This window comes from Buteo buteo, chromosome 14 (genome assembly GCF_964188355.1).
Source record: "Buteo buteo chromosome 14, bButBut1.hap1.1, whole genome shotgun sequence".
In the NCBI taxonomy this organism is placed as follows: Eukaryota; Metazoa; Chordata; class Aves; order Accipitriformes; family Accipitridae; genus Buteo; species Buteo buteo.
In genome coordinates, this window is record NC_134184.1 from 5097334 (window position 1) to 5120028 (window position 22695).

Below are 22695 nucleotides of genomic sequence, written 5' to 3' on the forward strand. Positions count from 1 at the left end.
TTAAAAGATTTGTACAAACTCTCTGGTGGATTACGTACTGGTAGCCGCGGTAGATGCTCCCCCCTCTCTTTAATTCAGTCGAGAAGAGAGTGAACCGCTGTCCTGTGGATCCCAGACCCACTGGCTGAACAGGTTTCAACCATTTTAACGCTCATGAAACTACCTAGCTTTTTGCAGGGCAAAAAAAGCAAAGAGAATCTTAGGCCGCTCCATAGCGCGTTTGGCAACCGTGCGAAGGAGCTCTTGAATCTCACCTTAAAAAGGCCACACACGAGGAACACAACATCGCCCTGTCCTTCAGGGTTTTGCACGGGTCCAGGGTTCCTCCTGCGGGTGGGGGACCTGACTGCGGACCCGCTGTTCTTCCATTTTGGAAGTACCGCAAAACCCCGGCCGTCATTTCGGTGCTTTGGCAACTTCTGAACGGGAAGTTCCTGAAACCAAATCCCTCAGCGGGGCGATCCCTCAGTGGGGAGATCCCTCAGCGGGGCGATCCCTCAGCGGGGCGATAGCGTGACCGCGACCTTTCCCGAAGCTTCCAAGCATAGGGGAGGCAGGAAGAGGCCACACCACAACGTGCCCAGGGTTTCCGCCATCTTGATCTGTCGCCTCACCCCTCACTCTCCTTATTTTAAGCGAGCGGCCTCCCAGCCCCACCGGCAGCCGCTCGGGATCTCTCCCCCCCCACACACACCGAAAAGAAACCCAACAAAACCCCACAAGGCCGCGGCCCCCCCCCCCCGCCGCCCCGACGACGATGCAAGCCCGCCAACCCGCCCCCCCCCCAGAGGTGCTCAGGGGATTCGAACCCGGGACGCCGGGTCTCCTCCGTACCCAGCGGTACCGTACGGCCCTTTCGTGAGGGGAGGAGGGGGGGGTGGGGCGGCGCGTGCAGGTAGCCGGGTAGGAGAGGCGGGGCGGGCGCGCGGCCGCGCCAGTAACGGCCGCCCTGCGCGCGCGGCCGGGGGGGGGGGAGGAGGAGGAGGAGGAGGAGGAGGAGGAAGAGGAAGAGGAGGAGGGATGAGGAGAAGGAGGAGGAGGAGGAGGGATGAAGGGGCCGCCGCCGCTGTTGCATCCGTGACGGGGGCCTGAAGAACCCGAGCTTGGGACGGCCCCTTTCCCACCGCGCCAGCGCTCGGGGGAAGGGCGAGGAGGAGGAGGAGGAGGAGGAGGAGGAGGACTGTGTGTGCCTGTGAGAGAGTGTGGAGATGAGCTAAGCCCTGTCCCCCGGAGCCGCCTGAGGAGACCCGGCTCCCCCCCCCCCCCCCCGCCTCCGCCCTCCACGTCCCCGCCGCCGCCATGGCTCACTCCCCCGTGCAGACGGGCCTGCCGGGGATGCAGGTGAGGGGCAGCCGCCTCCCCCGGCGGCGGGTTTTTTGGGGGGGAGAAGCGAGGGGTGGGCCCTCGCCGCCTTTCCCCGCGAGTGGGGCTGGGGGTGGGGGGGGAGAGCGGTGTGAAGGGGCGCGGTGCGGGGCGGTGAGGGGGTTCGGGGCGGGGGGGGACACGGGACAGACGCCTCTTCGCTCTGACTCGGCCCCGGGGGCTGCGCTGGGCTGGGGGGGGGGCCGGGAGGGGGGGGGGAGAAGGAGCGGGATCTCGTAACCCGTGGAAACGAAACGTGCTATCAGCACTTCGCCTGACGGGGTCCTTCCGCCTGATGAATTCCTCCCTCCTTCCTCCCTCTCTTCTTCCTCAGTAGCCTCTGTTTTGCTGCAAGTGTGCGGAGCGGAGGGGTGCGTCGTGTGTTCCCCCCTCCCCCCCCCGTCCGGTAGTTCTCCTCGGTGTTTTAATTCAAGAAGCGAAGCGCGTCTTGATGGGCGATTTTGGGTCCCGTTATCTTGACGTGATTAGGGGAAGCATACATAAAAACAGGGCCTGAAAATGTTGACCTTCAGCGCATGCTGCAGTGCCCATCTCTGTGGTGCTGCTGGCTAGTGGGAGTGCTGCCTGAGGTGGGTGTTGGGGGATCGTGTTTGGCTCCTGTGTTCGAGAGTTGGTTAGCTAAGCTGTTGTTATACGATGGAATTTGCTGGTTCTGTCTTGTAACTATATTTTTGAAATAACTGGTGTGGTTTTCTGGTGACTGAGCTGCCCCCCCCCCACCCCGTTTTTCTTAGTCCAAATGCAAACTACTGCCAGAAAAACATTCAGGTCATTGGTATCTGTGTGTTGTTATTATAATGTTTCCCACATCTTATTAGAAACTTCCCTGTCCCAACCTCCAAAAGAAAAACTTAGGAATGGCACATAGAGTTTTTCTCAATTTGTCTCCTGGATTGGAAGTTTTTGTGCTTCGTTTGGTTTAAGTATTGATTTACTGTGGTTCATTTTTCTGTGAGTCAAGATTCTAAGTCATGAATCTCTTTTCTTTGCCTAACCTGAGGATTTGGATTTAAAATGTTACATGCTTAGGCATAGCATGAATTATATGCTCAGGCATAGTACTGGATGCCAAATAGAGCAGGTAGGCCCTCACTCTGAACTGATTAATTTATTGCACTGTAGGTACTGCTGTTGAGTGTTCAAGTTCACCTTCCAAGTATGAGCAGTTTGCTGATTGCCAGTGACAGAAGTAAGGATTTCTTGCTTTGGCTAGGGCTAGGTTAATGTTGCATTTTTTTATCCTTTTGAAACATGTTAGAACCAAGACGACTATCTGCTTACTTTGAAACAGAATCTGTAATATTTTAGAATTAGAAAGTCAGATTTGTAGCTGCTCGGAAGTGAGAGAATGAAGATTATTCCAGCAATATGCATGTACTGCTTACGTGTGTCACTGCATGATCTTTGTAAGGACCTGCGTTTTTTATTGACTTGATTTTTTACTTGGTTTGCAGTACTGCTAGCTGTACAAAATGGGTGGATACTCAGGCTTTTTGTTAGTCCACATAATTTGGGAGTTTACTTCAAATCCCTTCTTATTCAGGACAGTGTTATTTTTCTCATGAATTTTTATTGTATTTTTATGGGAGTTTCTCAAGTGTGAACTTTGGTGGTTTTTTACACTGTTAAAGTGAGGAGACCTGCTGATAGGTAGAGGCATAAAGTCTTTCAGCAATGTAATGACTACTTGCTAATTTTCTGCACCCAGTTCAAGATGTCTATATCCATTTCCATTCTGTCAGAGTATATAGCAATTTTATGATGGTCTGTTTTCTGTACATGATTCTTCTTGATTTTATTTGCACATAAATGTTCAAAGAGTAAGGTACATACAGCGTGTGACATCTACTTAAGACAAAGGTTATGGTTTGGGACTTTCTTTTATGTAGAAGAGAGAGGAATAGAGCTTAGTTCTCTGGGTTATAATTAAATTGCCTAAATCACGGGACTGTCTTTTTTTCTTTTTCTGTAGTGTGATTCCTCCTCCCCACCTACCAGCTTCTGCAACAAATGGTGTAAGCAGTGTCAGTGACAAGTTATGCAGCTTTCTCCCGCATTCTTTGTGTAATTACACAAGAGAGCAGCCAGTGTCCTAGTGTGAACAAGTGTAACTTCTTGACCCCCCCCCCCCCCCCCCAAAAAATCACATGCAGGGACAATGCTTTATTAATGCTGTTTGGCGTGAGCAGAGTAGTGTGTAAATAGAGCAGAGGAATGAAGGATTAATGTATTACTCTCTGAACAACATATCTGATTGATGTTTGAAGAGTGATGCATAAAAAGTGAGTGGGTAGAGAGTGAGCCAAAGGAATGAAAAACTGGGGAGGGAATATAGGATGGTGCTGGAACGTTGTCAAAACCCGAGATTTGCTGTCTGCTGCGAAGTGGGCCTGTTGTAACCTGAATAAAAACAGAGTTGGGTTTTGACCTAAATTTCTATGCAAGCAGATAAGTTTGGACTCAAAGTTTATGCTGTCCTTGGTTTAAGGGCTTTGCGTAGATGTGAGTTGGTGTGGTGAGAAGGTGCATCATTACTAAACTGAGGGTATGTTGTCTTCTTTATGGAAGTGGCCTGAGGAGGATGCTTGTTTGTCTGTAATGCATGAGATTTTTGCAAGGCTGGCTCGGAATAAGTGCGTATGACCTTGATTTTCAGACTGGCCTGCATTTCAAGGCTGTGGTAAGCTTCTATAGCTACTTTATGGAAGCTATATTTTAAATAATAAAGTACTGTGTTTATAAATTTATGGTAAGGGTGCTTGGTGAACCGTAATGTGTTTTGAAGCGTGTTATGAGTGTGTTGGACCAAAAAGCTCAGGAAATGTAGGCTGGCAGAGAAAATCTTAAGGAATTAAGCTGCAGAACACAGTACTGCAGTACATAAAGCTGTTGGATATGTGGCAGCAGCCAGTTTTAAGGTAATCTTTAACAATGAAATACTAAAATGAATAGTGATTAAATGTCTTTCTCCTCTCTTTCCCCACTTACAAAGTTTTGGGGTTAAGCTGCATCTGGTTTGCTTGTATTTTTCATTGTTTCTGAAGTTGGAGAACCGGAAAAGCAGTGTTTTCACCCTAGCTTTTCTATGTACTTCTATCTGTGTGAAATAACTGTGTAGAACAGATTTTATTAACCTACTTTAAAATGAGCTTTATATTATGGTAATAACAGTAAGAATACTTTAAACTCCTTCTGAGGAAAGATAAATGGCTCTGTCAGCTTCAGATCCCAGAGGAGTGAGAAAAGCCCACGGGTGGTTTGCCTTTTTGGAGATAGCTGTGTTCAGGCAGTACAGTGCCACAGTTAGAATGGATCTAGGTTTGACTTCTAGTTGTAAGTCTAAGTGCTTCCATAGTAAAGGTAATTAAAAGTTTCAGGTGAATGAGAGCTTCAAGTACAGTCTGTGGCATAATGAACACTGATATTGATGGACTGCAGAGTTACTGATTAGAAGTAACTATTGCCACCTTTTTCCTGTTTCAGTCTCCTAAAGGGGGGAAAAAACAACCAAAAAACCCAACCCCACTCTCCCCTAAATGCCCTGAACCTTTTTTTTTTTTTCCCCCCACCCCAGAAAAATAATTTGCTGGGAAGGTTTATTTGTATTTTTAGGTATGCCCACATGTTGGTATCATAAAATTCCTAAGATGCTTTTGAAATCCATCATCTTTAAGCCAAAGCCTCTTCTGTGTGATAAAACCCTTTCTTTATCTTCCTCCCTTTTCAGTTTTTGGTAACAGTGTTCATGCAGCAAGGTATTTTTATTCATTCTTCATTGGTATTTTCAGTACAAGAGCAACAGGTTCTTAATCCAAAATGTAAATAAACATTGACATTCACACTGTCTTGCTTCAAGAAATGTTAAAAGTTTAACTAAATTTAAATGGCAACTTGACAAATGGACAGAAAAGAAAGGTTGTTAAGTGTAAAGGCACCATTTCTGGCTCAGAAAGCATCTGAATTGTCAGTTTGCTGGAGACTGGAAGAGTCTTTTGGGAAATACTGCTATTTACTTATCTGTTCTTGCACTGTTCCCAGGATGTTCACTTTTGACTCCTGTGGGAGAAGTGTTCTGGCTTAGAGAATCCTTTGTTCTGATCCAGCATGGCTGTTCTTTTTTTCTTACACACACTATATATATTACTGTCTTCCCTATTATAACTCATTGTCCTTTTATAATAAACTGTTGTAACTACTTCGTGTGTGAGCTTTGTTTTTGGTAATTGCAAAACATTAGGTTGCTAAGTCAAAGGCACTGGAAAGGCCATGTAGCCTCTGCTGCCTTCCATTTGCAGCTTCTGTGTAGGAGATTAACTTTCCCCAATGTGAATTTTTTTGAAAGTTTGTGCTCACTGTTACTGTTTAAGTTACAATTTGATATATACTTTGCAGTAATTTACAGGACTCAATTATTTGACAGATCCTTGGATTGTTATGATCATGGCTAATCTGATTTAAAATATCCTGGGGATAGATGTCATGATGGCATATTACAAGCTCAGTCCTTGGACTGAAGACTTTTAATTTGTGAAAACAAAGTCAGCATGTTCTCTATCTGTAGGTCAAAGGCTGTGTCAGGGCTATGCAATAGATGTATGGAGCTGTTTTAGAGAAGTCAACTCTTATCAACAGTGGAACTATTGATACTGGGAAGTCGCGTAGTAACTTCTAGGGGATATGTGGATACTAGGCTTTTGTCCTCAAACACCCCCAAAATCTTGTTATTAAGCATGTGTGGAGGAGTCGGAGTTGGGTTTCCTTTGGACATGCTGCTGTGGGTGATTTCTTGCTGTTGTGCTTTACCTAGTTTCCTAGGAAGTAATTTTTGCAGGGGGAGGCTTCAATTTGGATACTGTTGTTAAATCCTGGTGCTGTTAACTCAGACTGTATGGTTAAAATGACTGCAGTTCTGTTTTCTCAGTCTTGCAGCTTCTTTGTTCTGTCTTCCTGTGACCTTTGCAGGTATTTTTCTATTAGGTGGAAAATAACTGGTAATTAACTGTAATGTATAGACTGCTCTGTCTTTGAGGAGCAGTTTGAGGTAGTCTGTTAGGTTTTGGGGTTGACTTCATCACTTCATAAGTAGTTGAAGGATTTATCAGGACAGCTTTTTGGAATAAGGATTGGCAATAGTGAATCCTTATTTTTTATGAATCTCTGTGTTACATTGTTTCAGCCCTTCTGTGGTTTTGGAGCTAGGCTTTTTAGACAGGCTTTATAGGATTCTGTTTAATTTTAAATGTTTGTATGGAGGTAAGGTGGGATGTTTATACAGAGGTAGAGGAGGTAAGGAAAGGTACTCTAATTTCCAAAGGCTGAGCTTACAAAATCTGGTTTTGGATCTTTGCTCTGTTATCAGTCACATCCAAGATGACTGGTTGTCTTTGTCAGTTACTGAGTGGCGAATGTCAATGTTCACCTTTCTGTCTGAACTGTTGTTGCACCATTAGTGTCAACAACCTCTAAACAGGAAGAACATAGTTCCATCAGTGGCCTTCCAGAACAGGGAAACCGATGCCATATGACAAGTTTCATTGACCAGTTTCATGTTTGAGTAAGGTGCCCTTTTAGTCAACTGCCATCTTTGTTCGCCAGAGAGACAAAAAATTACTGATGCGGTAAATACATTTAAATACTGGGGCTTGTGTTATGAGTGTTGTACAAGGCTTTGATGTCAACTTTTACATAGTGGCATCTTGTCTGTTTCTGAGGTAGGAAATGGATATATGTATCTTGGCTATATTTTTAAATATTGCTTAAATTCTTTTCATGCTCCCTTTCTTGGGTGTGGCGGGGGGGCATGTACCAAACACTGATGAACAAAGCTAGCGAGGCATCTAATACAAAATACTGCATGCTAGAATAATTTGACCTGGCTGTTGCTTTTGTGGCGATACACCTACCTGCATTAGTGGAGCACTGTTTAATGTTGTGTATGGCTAAAAGTAATCATTTGTGTGGATGCAGCTATATAATCAAAACCTCTTTTACTTGTAAACTCTTTAAATTGAGGACTTTGAATTTGTCCATATATATCTGTTAATCAGGGGGTAAATTTCCATGTATATGTATGCACCTGACAATTATAAGAGAGATGATACATTTGGAAGCATCCCTTCAGTGTACTGAATTTGAGATGTAGAGGGAGAAATTCTGTCAGAGAATTTTTATGAGAAGACACCATAAAGATAACAAAATGACTCTATACTACATGAGAACAGTCTCAGAACAATTTTGATCTCAGGTTTCCTAACCTATCATTAAAATGATCTCCCTTTCTCTGTAGGGAAAAGTTGTTTTTATGGTGGTCTTCAGCTTCCATATTCCAATTCTGTTGGTACAGAGAAGCTTGACTGTGAATGTAGCAACTTCATTTTGACAAAATTGTTAACTCATTTGAGCTGATGTGTTTGGCTTGTATGCCTACTTGAGTCTTGAGCCATGATCAGTACAAGGTGATGATGGCTTTCACAGGTTAGTTGTTATAAGTAAAATTTGTTTGTTTGTTTTCCCAAGCTTGTTTTAAGCTTTAGTGTATTACCTGAAACTAAACTCCTGGATGTGTTCAGGATGCATAGGTCCAAAATCAGATAAATGTAGTTTACTTTTGAAGAGGTGTATTGAATAGACAGTCTTTCTCAGTGAAATTGCTTTCATAAGCCAGTAAATACTTTGTTTATTGGAAGTATTTATGCATGGAATTGTTTCCTCTTAGTGGACAAGAACAGATCTGAGAGTAATAAATGTTTAGGTTGCCCAAGCATCAGGTTGTTCCATGTGTTGATTCTACATTAGTATAGAACTAAGAGCCTTCTACAGTGTAACTCCATAGAAAGTGAGGCTTGAAACAGGAAAATTTTGGGAACGCTTGTACTCTCTATTCTATTTTTAGTTGCACTGTTAGGCAGCTTCTTAAGAGACATACATTTGGATTTTCTTGTCAGATGATAGAATGGGTGCAAGAAGAGTCTCCCCTCAAATGATGAGATTGCTGTAGATCCTAAAACTCATTCTTTTTCTTCTTTTCCTCAGTTAGTATTAATGCAACATAGATTTCTAAATGCCTCTATTAGCATTATTTATTCAGCCATTTGTCTTAATGGTGGGAATTTCCACAAAGAGCCACTACTTTCTTTTTTCTTTTTATCAATAGCTTAGCTAATTGAGAGGGATTTTTTTCTTTCTTTTTTTTTTTTTTTTTTACCATGTTTGATCTTTTTAGTAAGAGGAAACAAGTGAGAGACATTGTTCTAAAACTATTGTTTGGGACTCTTTTCCTTAGCTGTCTGTCTCTCAGTGTCTAAAATATATTTTGGGTTTCACTGCTGTGCTGTGTCTACTGATACTTGTGTGTTTTTTTCATTCTGTGCTGAAGGCATGGTGAGATTTTTCTATTGCAGTAATTTATGTTTTAAAAGTGTAATGGATGGAAAGGAGGAAGCCAGCTACAGGTTATGAAAGTTTTTAGTGATGTTATATTTTAAAAAAAAAGACTGAGAAACTATTAAGAAATTCTGCATATTTAAATGAAGTTTATTCTTTCTGAATGCTTGTAAAAAGCAGGGTACAGTTAGGTAACTATTAATTTTGGTATTAAACTCTTAATGTTGTACACTAACCAGCTTTCTGAATGAAAATCTGAATGGAAAATACCATAAAATTACAGTGTGATTTGTGCAGAGAAAATTGCGCCCAGAAAATGGTATTAGTTCACTGGGAATTTGGAAGCATGCTTTGGATATCCATGCTATTGATAAAGAACTGAATGTTTTGTATTCTGAATCTCAGATAAGTGCATCTTCCTTGAAAGTAAGTGGGAAGAGGATTATACAATGGCTGAGGAATACTTTTATGATACGCTAACTTTAGGCAACTTTTTAATGTTTTTGTCCTCATCTGTTTGTGACATCTGAAGTGTTTGAGATGGAAGGTTTTACAGCTTTATTCTTCACTCCCCCCCATTATGACCCACTGAAGTTTCATTGCAGAATTTATGGCCGTTGTTCCTTTTAATGATAGTTAATATATTGCTAATTCTTCCAACTCTTAGCATTTTTTTTTCCCCAGAAAAAAACAATTTCCTTATGGTAGTGTGTCTCTGAATTGAATAATTACAGTATTGGAAATGGAAAATGAGATATATGGAATGCGTATGTTTGAAGAATAAAAGAAAAGAACAATCTTTTGATTGTTTTTTGATAGTTGACAAATTCTCAGTGAAACAGCTGGATCTTAGTTTTACATCTGGTTAGCACAGAGGAATGCTTTCATTCTAGTCTTTGTGCTTTTCATTAAATGTTTTGCTGATTAGTCTTCTGAAAAGAAAATAAAAATCAGTCGTTGCTGTTCATGATAATTATAAAGTGGCTATCCTAGTTCAGCTGATTTTACTTTATTATCAATAGATGAAACTGAGAGATAGCTCCCTTTGGTTCAAATTTTAAGGCTGCTTAAAAATTCCTCTTTTTTTTTTTTTATTTAGATAAAAGTCCCAGACTATAAATCTAAATACTGTAATATATTTTGTCCTTTGGGGTTAGTTAGCTGCTCTTTGAAAATACAGATAGGGCTTGACAAAGTGCAGTAAAATTGATTAATTTATTTTCTGCACACTGCCTCTGTTTTATTTAAGTTTCCCACCAACTGCAGGAAATAATCTTGTGTATTGTATCAGTTATTCATACATGATGTGTATATATATAGCTGAAAGCAAAAACTTGCAAGCTTCAGAGAAAGGTAGAATGTTGTATAGGAAAATTTGAGGCTTCTTGTTCCTGGAAGTAGTTTTTCCTGATGTGAAACCATCTTATATGAGTGTTTTGTGGAGTTGGTGTGTTTTTTGTTTTTTTTTTCTTTGGTTGTGGCTTTGGGTTTTTTTGTTTGTTTACCTCCCCCCCCCCCCCCCCCCCCCCCCCCCCCCCCCGCTTTGATAGCCCAGGCTTGTGGGAGGGCTGCATGGTTTGAATTTGTGCATTTTAATCAAATTTACAGTGTATCTCCACTGCTGCCACTTGTTCAGCTAGCTCTGTTGGGTTAAAAGTAAAAATGAAAGCTGTTTAATAGTGGTCTGTGTGAGGTGAATAGGCTTTAGATGGCTTTTGAAAGATTGCAAGTGGCAATACAGGAAAACCTTCACAGTGCTGCTTCTGAAATGGAGAGCTGTATGAAGAAGGCTGACATCAAATGTGCCAGCTGTTTAGTTTGACTGGCTTTTTAGGCTTGAAGTTCTCTGGGTACTTGAGAAAATTGCCTGTATGAACTTGTCTGGTAGATTTCTGTTCTCTGGTCTTCAGAGAAATTAATTTAAAGAAATGATGTGTAGCAATGGTGTCTCTTTTCAAAATAAATTCATGTATTCGCACAGTAAATTTAGCAGTAAAAATAATTCTTGGTGTCACAGAATAGTGTATCACAGAATAGCCGAGATTGGAAGGGACCTCTGGAGCACATCTAGTCCACCTCCTGCTCAAAGCGGAGTCAGCTGGAGTAGGTTGCTCAGGACCACATCCAGCCTAGTTTTGAATATCTCTAAGGATCCACAACCTGCCTGGGCAACCTATTCCATTGCTGGACTACCCTTACAGTAAGAAAGGTTAGGGTTTTTTCTTTGTTGTCCCCCTCCCCCCCCCCCTTCTTCTGAAGTTTAAATGGAATTTCCTGTATCTCAGTTTGTGCCCATTGCATCATGTCCTTCCACTGGGCACCACTGAGAAGAGTCTGGCTCTGTCGTCTTTATTCCTTTCCATCAGGTATTCACACACGATAAGATTTTCACCCCCGCCAACCTTCTGTTCTCCAAGGTAAACAATCCCCACTCTTTCAGCCTCCCCTCATATATCTGATGCTCCAGTCTTTAACTGTCTTTGTAGCCCTTCACTGGTCTCGCTCCACTATGGACCATGTCTTGTACGGGGAGCCCAGAACTGGATGCAGCACGGCAGATGTGGTCTCACCAGTGCTGAGTAGAGGGGTAGGACCTCCTCCCTTGACCTCCTGGCAGTGCTCTTCCTAATGCTGTCCAGGATACTGTTGGTGTTCTTTGCCACAGTGGGACATTGCTGGCTTATGTTCACCTGGATGCTAATGACTTCTCTTTCAAGCCACTTGCCAGCCAGTCAGTCCGCAGCCTGTACTGGTGTATGGTGTTACTCCTCTACAGGTGCAGGACTTGGCATCTGCCTTTGTTGAATTTCATGTGGTTTCTGTTGACCCATTTCTCCAGACTGCCAAGGTTACCCTGAATGGCAGCACAACTAGTGTATCAACCACTCCTGGCAGTTCTGTGTCATTGCCAAACTTGTTGAGGGTGTGTTTTGCTCCACTGTCCAGGTTATGAGTGAAAATGCTGAACAGTATTGACCCCTTTGTAGTGACTGGCGTCCAGCTGGGCTTCGTGCTGCTGATTTTCTAGCCTCATCCCTGTACCCTTGGGCAATGTCTCTATATTCCTCCTGGGTCACTTGATGCTGCCTCTACCTCTTGTATGCTTTCTCTTTATGTTTGTGTTTAGTCAGGAGTTTCTTCTTCACCCATGCAAGTCTTCCTGCCACCTTTTCTGTTCCTGCATGTCAGATCATTCTTGAACTTGGAGGTGTTAATCCTTGAAAATCAACCAGCTCCCCTTGATGACTCTTATCTCTAGGACTGTTTCCCCTGGAATTCTTCCAGGCAGATCCATGATCTGTCCACTCTTCCTTGAGCCCTTCACCAGTAGGATTGAGGAGAAAACCACTTACGCTCCTATGGCATATGACGCTGTGTAGTCATGCTTGATATGCTCCAGGTCTCCCCAGGCTATTTCAGTGGTGCCTGATGTGGAAGAGTAACATGGGGTAATAGTCCATGTGCTGAACAAGCCTCAGCGGTCTCTCCAAAATATACTAGATTGGAGTCCCTGGCAAGCACCAAGCTGTCCTAGACAGCAGGTCAGATCAGCAGATTGGGACTTCTGTCCATCGCAGGGAGGGAGTCTGCCACTACTACCACTTGCAACTTCCTAGTGGTGGTGTCATAAAATGAATGGTTTGGTACCCTGTTTCCATATTAAAGAGATTTATTTGTGTAAGTAGTACAAAAGTTTGAGCAAAAAGTTGATCCACCTTCTTGTAGAAGATAAAAGTTGTTTTGTTCCTTTAATATGGTAGGTTATGTACCTAACCTGAGATACTCAAACTTCTCAATTGCTTCTGATGAATACATATGAAGTAGTTGGTGTTTCTGTTGTTATCTTCTGAAACTAATTTCTGTCTGAAGTTGACATTTCTGTGTGAAAGGAACACCAGATAATCACCACATATAATAACAATGAACAAACCTGCAGGAGTGGTGTGAGAAACAATGTCATGCCTCTCTTTTCTCCCTCTATTTTTATCTTTTGTTTTTTATCAGTTGAAAGAAATCTCAGTGTCTTGGTTAGAATGTGAAAATGTGGTGATGTGCAGTTATGGGGCAGAGGAAGAAATCACAAAGACAATTCCTCAAATGGCAGTGGCCTGAAAGTCTTCCTCTCTGATTTCAAGTGTTCTTAATTTTGTACTATAACATGCATTGACTGTGCTATAAAATTTGTGTTTGAAGTTCTGACTTGGATGCAAATAATTTGAGAACTTATCAGCTGCATGGGATCAGATCATAGGGCTATCTAGTTGTGTTTTGTCTTTGACAGTGGTTATTGGAAGATGTCTAAGAAAAAGTGTAAGAATACAGTAACCTGTAATACTTCTGTGGCATACTTCTGCAGCTTCTGCTAAATTTTACTACTCAAGGATTTCCAGAGCCAGAAGTTATCGTGATGGATTTTTTTTTTTCCTTCCATTAGTTCTCTAGTCCTTAATGATTTTGTAGGCCTTGCTGTCTGCAACATCCTATTACAGTGTGTGCCCAGGTTTATCTGCATGCACATGAACAAGGTTCAAAACGTTCTTTTGATCCCCAAGTGTGGTAGCAGACAGCAGTAATCACCAACAATCACAAGCCGGTTCATCGTGTGGTATTTTATTTTCACCAGAAATCTCTGAACATCTTTAGATGATGGTATTTTGGGCTCAGTCTTGATAGGGAATGAGGATTGGACTGATTAATTGGAAATTGATTTGGTGAAATGAAAAGTATATAAAATGAGGTGTTGAAAGATGATTGTCTATTATAAAGAGCAGGCATAGAGAAATTAGAGATCTGCAAGTAAAATCAGTTGCCCAAATAAACTTGAGAACTTCAATGTGGAGATGGCTTGTAATTCTTATAAGTCAAAGAGAAAAATAAGGGTTTTTTTAACCCTTTTCTACAATAACTGGATGAATAACCCTTCGTAAAAGGAGGTTAGAAATAAGAACTGTAATGAGACGCAGAACAAGACTCAGTTAAAGCTGTATCTTAGGTCAGAATGGTTATGGATAAAGTTTGATCTAACTAGTTTTAATTTCAGTAACATTTTCTGTTAGTGCAGATGAGAATTAGAGATTCATAAAAAATAAATACATTGTAAGACATGTATAGTCCTGGCTATGAGGAGAGTACTGGAGAGGTGATGTCAGAGTGGATGATACTGCTGGTTTCTCCAGGATTGTTCTTGATAGTTGGTGACTGAAAAGTGACCTTAGCATAAAAAAAGGCAATGCATACTGATAAAATTTGCTGATGGTGCAAAATTTAAAGGCACCCGTTATACTTGAGAGGCCTTTACTGAAGAACTACGCAACCTTGAGGATTTGAATTACTGAACAAAATAGCACGAAGTGCAAGGTGTCATAAGTGTGAATTATTACAAAGAACCTTTGCAATAGGCTGGGAGCTCATTAGTTGAAATGCAGAGGATTAGGAAGAGGTGAGTGGGTTTAGTTGGTTACAGCTGAGTTGGAGCCAAAGGAATAGTTGAGGCCAAATTGAATAAATAGGATCTGAGAATGTATTGGACTACCTTTATTCTGTAGAAGTGGGCAACAGTAATGTTAGATACTGACAAGACTTTTTAAATTTTAAGTGAAGTATGTTTTGCTGGCTGATTAAGGTCAAAAGTAATGAATCCAATGTGGAACAAGTACAGAGAAGTTGCTCAAGTTACTGGGTGAATGGTGGCTCTGCTTATCGTGAAAAGTAAAGAACTTTGTTCCGCATGGCTAAACAAGCCGGAGACTGGGACTGGATGGTTGTGATTGGTGTTCAGAAGTGTGAAAAACTATTCAAAACAAAAACCAAACTAATTCAAGTGGTTATGGAAATGGAAAATTCTGAAATCATTAGATCTAAATGTTCCAGAATTTGTTTTTGATTTGCCACAATATGCATTCTGTGACACAGTTTGAAGGAAGTGTTTTAGTAGTAGAGATCTAGCTCCTTATTAAACAAAGTGATTAGCTTTATCCTTTTGCAGCAGATGCTGCTGTTCTATTCTGTGGTTTCTAGCAATATTCAGTGTGCTCAGTTACATGAAGACTTTTTTATCGGTTCTGTTATGTTCATGTTAGTAGGAAAAAGCTATATGCTTAGTGAAAGCTTGCAAAGAGTAGATTCAGCAAAACTGTAGTGACAGAATCTATGGAAGATATTTTCTCTACTCAGTCATACAGAGAGAATATTTATGAAGCTAGTTGTTTATTTTGGCTCTGTTGGAAGTATTTACAAAACCCAACAAAACTAAATTTGGCGAGAATCCTTTCCAGGTATGATCGTGGCAAAATGAATAGGAATTGGCCACTCATGTACTTTCAAATTCAAGCAGTTCATTATGTATCTGGAGTCCTGATCTCACCGTTTTGAAATAGAGCAGATCATTAAAGAGAGGCCAACTGGTAGTTTTCCAAAAACATGGGTTGCCAGTAGTTTAAGGCTCTCACGTCAAACACCTGGTCTCCTGAGAAGAAAATTCAGACCTTCTTACAGAGCAAAAGATTTTTTTTAAACAACTACTACCTCTTATTGCTCAGAGCAAAATTCAGGAATGGCAACTTTAAAATTTTAAAACTAAGAAAAGAACTTACAAAAGTTCTGATTTGGGAAGCAAGAGGCTTTTTGTTTTTTTTTTTTTTTTTTTTTTGTAATTAGAATTAGTAATTTGTCAAGGCACTTGGAGAAGGAACTATTATTAATTTTAATTATATTAATTCCAGCTACTATTGAACAATTAACATTTCAAAAGGGCTGCAAAATTTTAATTGTAAAAAAATCAAACGGGAACAAATCTTCCTTGCTTCTCAGAACTTCCAGGAGCAGTTATCTTCCCTGCTTTTCTGGAATTATTAACACAAAATGACTCGGAAAATGTTCTTTTGCAGTTGTTTTATAAAACTGTCAGCGTAATACCAGAACCCCAAGAGCCTAACACTGTAAAAATGAAGCTGTGAGAGTTCTGCAAGTCTCTGAAGACTGTGGTGTTGTGAAGTAATGGGCTTTAATATACGATCGTAATAGACGTTTGGGGGGCTGAGAGGAAAAGGGACAATAGGGGGTGAATACATATAGCCAGTAGATCTCAAAGAGCTGCTGGCAGGTAGGCCTTGTATTTTTCTCCATAGGAACAACTGCAGTACACTGCAACTGAGTACTGCTGGCTTTTTAGTCTGTGGAGGTGAAACACTGGAATTTCCTAGGCAGCTGTGACTGGAATTGGTTTGTGACTTACCCAGATGCCTTTGTAATGATGTAATGCTTAGACTCCTGTGGCTAGTGAATGGAAGTAGAAGACTTGTGTGGATGGATTAGGCATGCACAGCTCTCTACAGCATATCACCTCGAATTCTAACACAGTATGTATGAAAGCACAGACTGATAATTGTCTTCCGCAAGGGAAAATATTTGATGCAAGTGTTAAGGTTATTTTTATTCATGGAGAATTCTCAGAGAAGACTGTTTCGAATATTGACAAAAGAGCATTCTGTGGGGCACAAGGAGAAGCACTACAGCATGATTTGGTTCCTAGTTTTGTGATCTCTCATAAATGATGTCCCAGGAAGCATGTGTAAGGGCTAGTGTGTAGCTAAAGGATAACTACAGTTGCTGGAAGACATGAAGTGCCCTGTTCTGGTTTCCAAGTGGGAGATTTATTAGCATATTTTGTACACAGTATTTAATAGTGTGTAACAGTATGTAATTCTCATTACATTGAAATTAAAGGAGGAACAAGCTTCTTTTAGTGGAAGGGAGTTGGATCTCTTGCTCTGTTCCTTTTAATAGCAAAAGGGTGATAAAACCCCATGTCCCTTCTGTTTATTTCCTGAAACTGACTTTGGATAGAAAGATGGATCAATAAGATGTAAATCAGGGGGAAATTCTTGGGGCTGGTGAAGTCTTGCAGTATACTTAGAATAGTGTTTTTTTTCTTCGGACTGATCTCACCAGTAATCTATTCCTAGGATGATCATCCGAAAACTGTGATGTCTCGTAGATTGCTTTAAAGTATTAGAAGTAGTAGTGTACTCACAGTTTGCGCCACGTGATGACAGAATCCAGACTGCTTCACAAACACACTGCTGAAGAATTGAGTGGGACCAGGTACCTGGTCATCAAAACACCTGTCAGCTGTGAAATTCAGATACCTCCAGAAAAACTAAAATATCTTCTAGACTGTCTACCTCTTGGGGCTACATGGGTTAATTACATAACTTTTGAGATGTGAGAGGAGAAATAGACAGACGTATAGGTGGGAGATGCTCTATAAACTAAATCTGATTGTTAAAGAGAAAATGTTGGCTAAATGCATGTCAGTGGTAACTTAGAAATTATTCCCCTCTTTATGCTTCTACAAAGTTTGGCTAAGTATAAAGTGCATGTTTTTCTGCTTATTTAGGCATTACTGAATTTTTCTTGTATGAGCCTTTTTCTATATCAACAATGTATTTTCACTTAGCATGAGCCTCATCCTTTTAAGAACAGTAACAAGTCTTTTGAAGTGTTTGTTTTATTTCTTAAGGGAGAGATTCTAAATAATCCTATCCTATTTTTCTTCATTTCATGACTATTCCCTCTACCTATGACTTTTCCAGTTCAATTATAATTTATGTATAATTTTGTTAGCTCTAAAGGCTCCTTGCTGTTAGATTAAGAAGGTACACAATGGAACTTATCTGTGCACTGAAAGCGAGAAGTGTAAGAGCAGCAGTAGCTAGCTGAAACTTGACAGTGGAGGAAAAACAAATATGGCAAAGTGGTCCATCTAGGCCTTACATTTGCATATGTAGGTGAGCACTTGTAGTTTTCATACGACTGTTCAAATCAGGATGACTGGGAATGGGATGTATTTAGGAGTGAATGAGTTTACCCAACTGAGAGAAGCAGAAAAAGAAAAACAAATCCTGCTCCAGAAAACCTTGGTGTCAGGGATAAGGAGGAACCATGGCAGTTCATGCAGGTGATCCATAGTAGGAGAAAATTGAAGAGGATTTCTTGTCACATCAAAAAAAAAGGAAATAGTAGTTTGTGCACTGCAGAGTGGGAACAAAATCCTTAAAAGGATGAGATATGTGAAAAATTCAAGAGAGTAGGACCCTGGGTTCTGGGAAGGAACCAATTTCAAGAGAAAAGGCTAGACGAAAGGTTTACTTTTATTGGTAGTGGTATGTGATCTATTTTGGTTTTAACAGAAATCAAATCTTTGTAAGGATCTTTCATTCTTGGTACCTGGCTGCAGTTTATTGACAAAGAAAAAGGAATTGAGGTAGCAGCACTTTCTGATGCCAGATGGGACAAAACCCTGTCACAGGGACAGTGTTAAATTTGTGCTTTATATACAGGGAAGCATAAACGTTGCAGTGTGTGCATGTAAGGGATGTAGGAAGAACATGTTAATTATGGAGATAGAAAAAGAATAGCTGGATAAATAGGAATGTGTAGAATTTGAAGTGTTTGTTGCCTTTAAAAATATTGCATTTCATTTTAATGTTACAAATACTGAGTAACTTTTCTCTTATTTTTAACAGACTCTGAAGGCAGATCCAGAAGAACTGTTTACAAAACTGGAGAAAATTGGTAAGGGCTCTTTTGGTGAAGTTTTTAAAGGAATTGACAATCGGACTCAGAAAGTGGTTGCTATAAAAATTATTGACCTAGAAGAAGCAGAAGATGAAATAGAAGACATCCAACAAGAAATCACAGTGCTGAGTCAGTGTGACAGTCCATATGTAACTAAATATTATGGATCCTATTTAAAGGTAAGATGCTCAGAGATGATGGTGATTTGATTTTATAAGTAATTCTTTTCTAAGTTATCCAATCGTGCCTGTTTTTGTTGGCAAGGTTTCAATCAGACCTCAGTTGAAGAAAAATATATTTTTGTCCTTTCAATTCTAAAGAAAGAATGAGTTACTGCATTTTGTGAAGTATGTGACAGAACTTAATAGAAAAAAAAAAGCACGTGTCTTGCTATTTCTGTACAAAAATAAATTAATTTAAATAACATCAATTTGTTAAGCCTGAGTAATATGTTTAGATTCTCTTAATATTAGGAGAATGTAACTCTAACTGTTGTTTAAATTCAGAAAATATAACCTAAGTCTGCATTTGAACTGTCAAAACATTAAAAACAACGTAATATCCGCTGTTTTGTGAAGCTTGAAAGTTTTTTGTCAGGGTTTGATTAGTGGCAAAGCTTAGGTAGCTTTTCAAAGGAGACTGAACCTAGCCTTGATCTGAGTGATTTAAAAATTAAAATCTAAAAGTTAATTTATTTGCACATTAGCAAACAGCACATTAGCTGTAAGTGAAGCTAATGGACGGGGTTTCCATTAACTGCCTTCTGAATCTGTTTCCCTTCCCTCCCCCTGCCATATTAATTAATTTCAGGGTTCAGTTCTAAGTGTGTCAGATAGAGGTGTTTTTGTTTATATTTTTAATTGGATGGATATAGTGATCTATTACCTCTAGAAGGTAGGGAAAATATCTGGAAGCTTTTGGTACTACTTTATTTCTTTGGTCAGACTTTGTCCCCATCTGGATAGCTCTGTCTTTTATAACAGTGAGATGGCAATCTAGATAAAGAGATGGTTCTCTTGACAGGGTTTGAAGTTACAAGTAGGCAGAAAATACTTTAAAATTAATTTTCAGTCTGCTTTTGCTTTTGTGGAAGCATTCTATTTGTCAGCAAAGACATGAATGTTCTGAAAGGGGGACCCCGTTTTATCTCTGGTTTTCTGAGATTGCCAGTTAGTTTCCAAAGAAAAAAAATTACTTTTTCTGAATCCAGGAGATGCATTACTGAAGGGAGAGACAGTTTTTCCTTTCTTCCTTGTGCTCTGAACTGGTTTGCTTGGACATCTTATCACTGAAGGCTTTGTGAATGGTTTCAGACCCGATAACCTGTCACCAATACTGGACTTAAAAGTTATGTATAGTTTAGATCTCAGAAACATCAGAAGACACATAATTGAGCACAGTAAATTGGATAAATTTTTCATCATGGCTTTTATTACTACTTTTGAAATTTCTCAGTCTAGGTTTGGTAGTTAAGTGTAGTCTGGCAAAAAGGAAAAAGTATTTCTCTCCTGGACTGTCTCTCTGTTTCAAATCTGTTAATTTTAGAGGAGGAACACTAAGATCTTATAGGATAAGTGAAATAGAATACAAGAAAAATAGCTAGAAGTTTGATGGGAATGCCGCTTAATAGTTTTTAAAATGTGTAATAGCACTGTGGCTGAAAAAGAGAATCCAATGCCCAAATTTGAACTGACTGAATGTTAACCTTTTGTGAAGATAGTATGGCAACTGTTGCTTCTCCTGATTGAAGGAGAGAGGAGGCTATAGTGTTCAGTAGCCTGAATGAGTTTGGCTGGATAGAAGTGTCATTAGTGAAATTTGTGCTTATTGTTGTGAGGCGAACCCTCTGAAAATACTTGTACCTTCTGCATCTCTTCTGTCAAGTTCAGTAGCCTGTGAATTTTCCAACTTGTGTCAATTTTCTAAGATGCTGTACCAACAGTGGCTGCATATGACTTGGTTACTTTTGGAGGAAAGTACAGCTCTTTCTACAGCTAGAAGAATGTACAGCTAGTTATGTTTATTCATTACTTCATTATGAATGTATGTTGTTTTGCAAGACACTTGATAATACAGAACTTTTGGTCTTCAAAACAAAACCCCTCATTTCTTTATGCTGTTAAAAATTAATATGTGATGGTTATTAGGTGATGCTGAAGTGAGAATCTTTGCAAAGGAAACATTTTGCAGATTATTAGCTTTCTAAATTGAGAGTCAGGTCGTCTTATTGGATAGTAATAATGTGTCATCAGATTAGTATCTATATGTATACAGAGAGAGAGATATATATTATTTGCTGCAGATCTTTGTTGTATTTGCAAGCCAGGACTGCCATATGTAGTTCTAAGGGTTTGATTGTCTTTTAACTCTATTTCTGACAGTGTGATAATCTATCACCAAGGATGTTCAACACATCAATTTTCCACATCTTGAGTGATTAGGAGACATTATTTCTTCCATGATTGTACAGTTTAGCAGTAATTACAAGAAAGATATTAATGTTTTGTCACAGAATGCTTACTTCAAAGAAGTTCAAGTGGGAAAATTGTAGGGTCTTAGGTTATATTGCCAGCCACTGCAGCGATTGTTATTCTCTAAAGCCTGTGCAGTGTGATGCATGCTGGCCATGTGTCTGGTGGATCTTGGATAGAAAGAGGTACTGTTTATAGAGAACTCTTAAATTGATTTTATACAAATCATTTTGGCAGACAAACAGCAATTCGAATAACAATTTCGATCTCTCTCATTTTTTTCCTTCTGGCTCTAGATCAGTCTTTGTTTCCCTAGGTTTCTTGCATATCCTTTGTGAGCTGAAGAGGTGTCTTCTATTATGTAATAACTTTTTTCCTAAGTACTCCCATGTCAGTTGTTAAGTAGGAATAAGTATCTTCTATGAGAACTTTTTGGTATTTATTTTGCTATAACAAGTTTCAAGGTACTGGAACACAAAAATTTCTATCTCATTTGGGACACTGCAGGCCGGATGATTAATATTTCATGTCCCTTTCTAGAACAAGCTTATGTAATTGCAGGATACCTGGTCTGAAATCCTTTAAAATGTTTGACAGATTTTAAGACACATTCTGTATTGTCAACAAACGTGATTAATCAGCATTGCCATGAAGACTTCTGTATTTTTGAAGATTCTCTAGGTAGCCAGAATGGTTTGTGGGGTTTGTTTGTTTGTTTTTGGTTTTGTTTTGGTTTTTGTTTGGTTTTAAACACCTGAATAATCTGTCTTTGAGAAATCCTTGTATTGTTCTTCATTCTCTGTCATTCCACAGCTCCTTCAATTAAGCTACATGATTATATATGCTAGTGTGTTAAGGGACCTGTTGCTTGAAATCTTAGAAGGCTTATATAACACTGCTGTACTTTCCTGAGGCCTCTTACTGTCTTCAGATGATGTTCGTGAGAATAGCTTGTCAAACTTTTGGTGTCTACTGCTTGATATACATGGAAGTACAACTTGGAATGAGTATTATCATTTAATGAGTTAATGACAGTTACTTTGTCCTAGAAATTTACATTTAAAAAAATAATTAATTTTTAGCTACTTTTTAGAGTAAGGTGATATAGCCAAAAGCCTTGTTAAATTTACTTACTCTAGAATTTTTTTGTATATCCTAACTTCATCTTTTCAGAAATGTGTTTGCTTTATGGAAAAAAAAAAAAGCTATATCCAGAGACGAAGACATATCTGTTTGTGTGAGGTATTACTGCTTTAACACAGTGAGTCTTAAATAAAAAGCAGCTTACTGCTCACATAGACCAAGTCTTCCATTCCCTCTAGACTTTGTTCTTTACGTCTGTTGTTGGAGGTTTGTGTGTAATTGCTGTGGTCAGAGTTCATTCAAATAGAGCAATAAGCAGTAGTGAAGTGGGTACCAGTTTAGGTTGTCATCCTGAATATAAATTAATTGGCGGAACATCTTTTTGTCAGAAACCCTAAGATCTTTATATGAAACAGAAATGCAAATACTCCTTTCTAAAGCCACATTTTAAAATATGTCTTCATGTTCCCATTCTATTGGGACAAAGGGCTTTTGTCTATGTAGCAGATAGTAACTAGAATGTTGCTCTTAAAGCATATCACAGCAACATGGTTTATGTGGGTGCATATATCTGGAGGGATTGCCGTTCTTTATCTGCCATGGTGTGTTTAAAAACCTGTATCAATGTTCCTTAATGAAGTAGGCTTAACAAAGTAGGTAGTGACTCCTGTTCTCTCAGCTCTGGGAACTATATCCTTGCTGTCTTCCAAATGAAGGGTTCATCTGTTCCATCTATGATCTGGTTAAATGGTCCATGGATAGAAGAATTATAGTTCTTTTTAGATCCTTATAAAAT

General features: G+C 39.8%; 1 protein-coding gene across 1 annotated transcript in view; it reads left to right on the top strand.

Annotated features, from left to right (window-relative positions):
• Positions 1–1234: 1234 nt before the first annotated feature.
• Positions 1235–22695, top strand: part of STK24 (serine/threonine kinase 24) — a 61755-nt gene continuing 40294 nt past the window's right edge. The window contains exons 1-2 of the mRNA XM_075045940.1: positions 1235–1341; positions 18294–18524. Coding sequence (XP_074902041.1) covers positions 1300–1341; positions 18294–18524 — 273 coding nt within the window. The 5' untranslated portion in view covers positions 1235–1299. The remainder of the gene's footprint in view (positions 1342–18293; positions 18525–22695) is intronic.